General features: G+C 44.0%; 1 protein-coding gene across 1 annotated transcript; it reads left to right on the top strand.

Annotated features, from left to right (window-relative positions):
* Positions 1-427: 427 nt before the first annotated feature.
* Positions 428-820, top strand: PCYB_053520 (hypothetical protein; the record flags this gene model as incomplete). Its single annotated transcript, XM_004221233.1, has 1 exon — positions 428-820. One exon carries the CDS (start codon positions 428-430, stop codon positions 818-820), a length of 393 nt encoding a protein of 130 aa, XP_004221281.1.
* Between the last annotated feature and the right edge of the window lie 218 nt (positions 821-1038).

Genomic DNA, 1038 nt, shown 5'->3' on the forward strand with positions numbered 1-1038 from the left:
GCTTCACAGCATTGTTTTTTGATAAGGCCTAAGGGAAGACACACATTGGAGGGCTTTTAAAATAATCTGTTCCCATTTGCGGGTAACAAATTGCATGATATTACTTCACTTGGTGCGTTTTTTCCCCTGCCGTCTTCGTTTTGCTTGGCAGGTGTGCACTTTCGCGTTTGCGCAGCGTGAATACGCGTGCGAGGCGCAAATAAAAGGTTCGCGAAGAGAGTTCGTGTGAGCTAAGCGGTGCCATCTAAGCGCTGCCATTTAAGCGGTGTCATCTAATTGCTGCCATCTAAGCGCTGCCATCTTCGTGTGGGCACGCGGGTATACGTGAGTATACCTACGCGCATCTCTTCAAGGCAGACGAATACGTTTCGTTTGCAAAAAAGGAAGTAGAGCGAACGAAACGAAACGAAACGAAACGAAACGAAGCATGGCTATTTCTTCAAGTGTGGGAGTTATGGAAAGTGATGACGTAAGCCAAGGGGACTACTCGTGCAACTCCGAGACAACAGCAGGTGCTGAGACTAGCGCGAGCGAAGATGATGATGGGAAGGGGATTCAAATTAAGATCAAGAGAGCCATCGAAAATGGTATACTGGATGAAGCGAAAAAAAAAAGGAAAATACTCAATTTTGATAGAAGCTTGAAAAAAAGAAAAAATTTGAAAATCGAACAGGAGGGATTCAAAATTAGCATTCGGAAGTTCAGACTGTTTAAAATTGACCACGTGAAAAAAAAAGGGGAGGAAATGCTCCCCCCAGCGAGGAATGACCGGGAAGTGTCCACCAGGGCTGATGAGGACAAAGCAGGTGCTGCCAAGTGAAGTGGACCTTGAGGGGAGAACCACGCAGGAGGCAAAACATGTTACCTCCCTCTCGGGCAATCCCGTCTTTGCATTAAAAGTGAGCGACGGTAGATTTGCATCCAGCGTGGGAGCTTCCAACAGAACAAAAAAAAAAAAAAAAAAAGATATGTATATGTATGTGTATGTATATATATATATATATATACATATATATATATAAATGAAGACCACTACGC

This window comes from Plasmodium cynomolgi, chromosome 5 (genome assembly GCF_000321355.1).
Source record: "Plasmodium cynomolgi strain B DNA, chromosome 5, whole genome shotgun sequence".
Lineage (NCBI taxonomy): Eukaryota > Apicomplexa > Aconoidasida > Haemosporida > Plasmodiidae > Plasmodium > Plasmodium cynomolgi.